Source organism: Microtus ochrogaster, chromosome 2 (genome assembly GCF_000317375.1).
Source record: "Microtus ochrogaster isolate Prairie Vole_2 chromosome 2, MicOch1.0, whole genome shotgun sequence".
Taxonomy (NCBI): Eukaryota; Metazoa; Chordata; class Mammalia; order Rodentia; family Cricetidae; genus Microtus; species Microtus ochrogaster.
The window spans coordinates 77,068,465-77,074,464 of NC_022010.1; the positions used below are offsets into that span (position 1 = coordinate 77,068,465).

General features: G+C 38.1%; 1 protein-coding gene across 12 annotated transcripts in view; it reads left to right on the forward strand.

Moving 5' to 3' along the window:
• Robo2 (roundabout guidance receptor 2) overlaps positions 1-6,000 on the forward strand; it is a 1,182,575-nt gene that overhangs the window by 1,107,950 nt on the left and 68,625 nt on the right. For all 12 annotated transcript variants that reach the window (XM_026786840.1, XM_026786841.1, XM_026786863.1 and 9 more), the window contains 2 exons: positions 1,510-1,741; positions 4,449-4,573. In XM_026786840.1, coding sequence (XP_026642641.1) covers positions 1,510-1,741; positions 4,449-4,573 — 357 coding nt within the window. The remainder of the gene's footprint in view (positions 1-1,509; positions 1,742-4,448; positions 4,574-6,000) is intronic.

Sequence of the window (6,000 nt, forward strand, 5' to 3'; positions counted from 1 at the left end):
TGCTAGTGATCGAGGAAGCAGTTCCAATTGCTTATGTTCAAATCTTGCCTTTATAAAGCAAGGTAAACCAGTAACATGACTTGATATTCTTTCCTGTTATTATAGTTAAAACCAAAAAAGACATTTTTCCCTGTAACTGAAACAATCACAAAACCTCTAAGAAAAGGAAGAGTTGAGACAACCTTTACAAATCCTGTATTAGCCCACAATCCCACCCCAAACCATGGGGTTATTGGCAATTGCTAGCAGAGAGTGAGAGTTTTCTATATAGGTAGGGATTGATTAGTTGGCATCTCTCCAGTAGAAGATGATATCCATGAATATTTTTTGGGCAGCACAAATTTGTCTTGAAGGATTTGAAAAAGAGGGAAAGAAAACTTTATAGTGTTGAATAGGGAGGGAAGGGATATAAATGCAGAAAGTGTTGGGGGAGGTATGAATATGATTAAAACACTGCATGGCATTCTCAAAGAACTAATAAAAGAAAAAAGAAAAGAACAACCTCTGTGATTTTCCGGGAGAGGGGATGAGGGGGAAGCATATGCAGCACTGATATTCTTCTGGTACTATTCTTAGCACTCCTTATCTGTCAAATGAGCTATGCTGGCTGGCTAGAAATCCCCATGGTCTCCCCTCCCCAAAGCTTGCTTTTGTTGTGGTTGTCTTAACATGTGTTCTAGACTCTAGCTCAGACTTTCATCTTGCAAAACTGACTATTTTCCAACTGACCTGTTACCCAGGTGTCATAAAGTAAAAAGATTTTACTAGTCAAATACAAAATCCCAGACTATAGGTAAAAAATATAGCTACTGTTTAATATAGGGAGACATGGAAGTTGTTAAAACTTGTTGACTGGGACTACTAGAGGAAGAAGCAGCTGCTGAAATGATGGAATTTGAATTACATCCTGTTAACAGGGAAGAGCAAGCATGTACTTTAAACATGATGGACTCACAGTCTTAATCTCTCATGCAGCTTATCCAGATACAGGAATGTAAGAATTCTTATCCTTTGCTTTATCTCTGGAGTGACTTCCACTCTCATTCAGGTTATCTGCCCATTTTCACTCTCAGAAATCAGCAAAGTTCTGGGTACCTATCAGTAAGAACAACAGCTTCTAAATGAGAAGGAATTAATGAGTTGATGTGAGAAAATTGCATATTACTTATGAAAACCAGGATAATGCAAATTGTTGAATGCAAGAAAATGGAAACCAAATGAGAAACCAAAGATGATCAGTTGGGACCTTAGTAGATCATGTGTGACTATTTCAGATAGGGTGACATGTTTTCAGACAAAGAAACAATTGGCCTACTCATCATTTAAAAAAAATATCGTAAAATAACAATGTGTACTTGTGACTTAAGGACTTTATAAGAAGCAGGGGAATGAATGAGATGAATGAGACCATCATTCAGATGGTCATGGCAAGGGCAGAGATGGGCAAATTCGTCAGTGACGTCTTCCCAATTTCCATCAGTTACCCTATACTGTTTTGTTGTTTTCCAGGTGGATCGGCAACCCCAGTTTATTCAGGGCTACAGAGTGATGTATCGTCAGACTTCTGGCCTACAAGCTTCCACTGCATGGCAGAATCTCGATGCCAAAGTCCCAACCGAGAGGAGTGCTGTCCTGGTGAATCTGAAAAAGGGGGTGACCTATGAAATTAAAGTCAGGCCATATTTTAATGAGTTCCAAGGAATGGACAGTGAATCAAAAACAATCCGTACTACTGAGGAAGGTCAGTGAAGTTTCCAATGTAAACTAAACTTTTTGCTTATGTCATTTTCATTTGTAGTTTTCACTCACATTAATTGGAAGACCAGAAAACAAGCATCGAAGAGTGAATCTAGGGAATGTCATTTTTTTAATATATATATATATATATAGTAAAAAGATGGAAACATGGGTGAAAGATGTGTGTGGGTGAGGTGTGTGTGTAAGGTATGTGTGAAGAGTGTGATTGCATATGTATGTGTGTAAGATGTGTGTGGGAGGTGTATGAGTCTGTGTGTGTGTGTGTATGTGTGTGTGTGTCTATGTATATCTGACAAAAAGGCCAAAGGAAATTAAAAAGAAAAAAAAAGTTAAAATCTATTCTTTTCTTATACCTTTGTCCCAAGCTTTCTGTTTTAGGACATTTTAACTGGCAATAGTATATTTTTGTATTTTAATGAGGATCTAGCTCATTTAGCTTCAGAAGACATTCAAGTATACAAAATAAGCTCATTCATGTTGACCACTCTTTAAGGATATAGCCAAGCCTGACATCTACCAGTCCTTTTTCGTTGTAGGACCTGGCAGCTGGAGCCATGCTTTCTCCTTTGAAAGGCCATTTGCACACTTGCTATGGACATCTCAGAAGAGTTTCATCCTCCCCCCATATTTGGAATATCTTTTACCCACAGATACTTAAAAGTCAAGCCATGGTGACCTGAGATGAATGTCAATTTTAGCCAGTCTTTTTTTCTTTCAGTCAATGAAAGACTTTTAGTACATGCTGCCCTCAGAGTGAGACAGTGAGACCACAAGTGCTCGGCCCCCAAGTCAGCTTGTGGATGGACTGTGTGGGCCTCTTTCTATAAAAGGCTAATGCTCATCCAAAGAGCTTTTAAGTCACACACTTCCTATGATATAATACAAAATAAAAATATTAACTTCACATTGACTTGTCCATCAACATGGACAAAAGTGAATATACTTGAAACCATAGTACTTTTAGGAAATAAAGAACAAAAATATTAATATTATTAATAATTTTATCCTGTATTATACTTGACATATGCTGAAAACTTCTCCCACCAGTGAATGGGGCAAATAATCATAACTTAGGATAACTTTAAGCCTTGTTCCAAAATTAGCTTCACTGCAGTGGACTTTTCCTGTGGATTAGATATTTATCAGCATTTGGACTACATTTATCTCCGTTTCCTGTGGCCAGGTAGATGTAACAAATGGTCTCAGCTGGACTAAGTCTGGAGCAATGAGCAGCGTTTCATGTTCTCTCAAATCTGCAGAAGGAAGCTGAGTAGCAGAATAATTGAGCTGTCAGGGAGTAGGCATGGAGTTCTCGCCCAGCTAACAACAAAAAGACAGGAAGGTGGCTTCCAGGTGATAGTTTTCAGTGCAGTCTTGCTAATCGTAAGTGCAGGGGTCGTAGGCAAGTGGTCAGATTTATGTTTTGGATAATACTGTCACACAGAGAGACAGTAAGGAGCAAACTGTATTAGCAGCTATCTCTCTGTATTTTATATCTCAATGCAAATATGCCACTCCAATAATATGTGCCATGACAAATTGACCAAACATGGACCCCTTCTTAGCTGACCTGTGAAATGTGTTTGTTTTAGGATATTTCTAAGGGGGTGTAAATTGCGGTCCTATGAGGCATGAAGAGTTTTGCAGAAATTCTTTAATGGTCCACAATTCTTTGTTTTAAATCTCTAGACATATTTTTAGTGTTATCCAAATGTTCCAATGTTTCTCTCTCTTTTTTTTTTCATTGAGTTAAATTGAAAGGTTCACTGAGAATGGCTGAGTTCTGCACAATTAGTGCTTCCTAGCTCTGGGAATCCCCGAATGGGAGACCCAGCAATCTAAATTCAGGAACCGCTTCTCACTCATTGCTTCTCAGCATGGATGTAATTAGTTATAGGAGAAACTATAAAGGAAGAGAATGACTCTCGGAAATCAAAAAAAAAAAAAAAACTCCATTTCACGTCTGACCCAACATGAGCCCATTTTCAATTTTATTAGCAGAGTCTCTTACCCAGCCACATAAAATATGTTTTAAATCTTAAATTATAAGCCAGTTCTTAATAGTCAATTATTTTCCCCAGTATGAAAAGAAAAGCATTATTTTTGTTGGTGAGATTTATAATTGCATGTCTATTTTACTTAGTAAGCATTATCCCAAACAACACCAAAAATGCCTCCCCCTAGAATTAATGCTTGTTTGCATTTTGGGACACATCATCTGAGAATACATTTGAGTCAATTAATTATGTATTCTTCTAGAAACACAGCTGTTAGAAAGTGTTAAAGATATATGCAAACTTCTAAAATCAAATACTCTGGGCTTAAATTTTGACTTACTATTTGACATCTGTAATATCTTACAATATGCCCCCCTTGCTCAAAAGCGAACTGAATTGTTTCTGCTTCCTGAGGTCATGAGAAAGACTGGACTCTGGCAGCACACTGCCAAGCACAGAAAACCACCCTGAGTGTAGCTGTTTAGTTTGTGATAGCACGGATAACACCCCTACTGGCTGCACCTCTTTAAAATGTACATTGGAAGCCTTTTGTTAACAAACTGTCGCTTGTTGAAATTTATACGCAGATTCAGGGTGACTGGAAGGCAGAGCCATAAAGGTCTTTATTTTCCTGTTCTGTGAGCATGGGCCTACCAGAAGTTACTGCTCACATTCAGTCTGTTTCCTCTGCAGCTCCCAGTGCCCCTCCCCAGTCTGTCACTGTGCTGACAGTGGGAAGCCACAATAGCACAAGCATCAGTGTATCTTGGGATCCTCCACCTCCAGACCACCAGAATGGAATTATTCAGGAATACAAGGTAAGCCAGTCTAACAACGGAGGCTCATTGACAACTTCACCAAGAGATCTCAGTACCACTTCAACAGAGGCTGTCTCTAAAGGCCCAGATGCAAACTGAGATGCGTGGTAGTAAAGGGCGAGAAGGCACAGAGAATGAGAACCTAACATCAGGGTCAGACACATTGAGCTCAGTTGGAAAATGGAGAGTGGAATGGTTTTCAGTATTCTGGGCTCAGGAATGATGAAGAAGGAGCATGAGGTAGAAGAACTGATCACATTAAAACCAAGTTCACCCATATCATCAAGGAGAGATGAACTGAAGATTAGGAAAGTTAAAATGTATAAGGAACAGGACTGTTGTTCCAGTTCACCTTGAGGCTCCCCTTGGCATGGCCACTGAAATCAATTGTTGACAGAATAGCAAACAGTAGTTGTCTCATATTTGAACTAATGGAATCTAAAGAAGACATGCATTCCTGTTGGTCCATTACTGTCATTGATATTTAAGACTCAAAAAAAAATTTGGCTGAATCATGATGTGATTATATATTAAACTTTGGGAAAAATTCAAAGAAATTATTTTTCACACACAAACAGACAAAAACACACACACACACACACACACACACACCACACAGACACACACACAGAGACACACACACATATATCACACAAACACACAGACACACACAGAAACAAACACAGATACACACACACACACACACACACACACACACACACACACACATTTCTAACAACTGAAATGTAGAATGTTAACTAGAGCCAGTATCAATAACTAGAGATTTGACCTTGCTTCAGAAATTCATTGCTGGTATGGAAAAATAGGCAGAATAATTCCATGCTAAATTGTGCAGATTGAATTTTATTCCTAAAAGCTATTGAAATAAACCTTTGTCACATTAACGGTCAACTTCGTGTTGCAAATAAAATGTTAATTAGACATTTTTAATTCCCCTATCCTATTTTAAGCAACCATGCTTAGGAAGGATAGATGTCCTCCTGCAAACACAGCTAAGTCAATTGTAAAGTTAAAGGATATGACATCTCTGTGGGAATATTACAAAGTTGAGCACTAATATTATGTGTTGGTGAAAGAAGCCAGGGATTTGTTTCTGTGTCATCCGAGGCTGAATACTCTAAACTTGGGCTTAATTAAATAGCAACAATGGTTTACAGCATGATGTTTCTCATTTATTATATGTCTAGCTATATGGGTAGAGTAGTGTGCATTCAGATAAGGGCTAAGTGCACCTCCATCAGCCATGCAGATATTTCATTGAAACAAAATAAACCATTCACAGGACATCTTTAGCAGAAAATTTTATAAGAGCCCCCTGTTTCAGAAGCAAATGTTATTCATTCATGCATATGAATATGCATTTTATTATGAAATATTGTATAATAAGAAAATAAATGTAGATACTT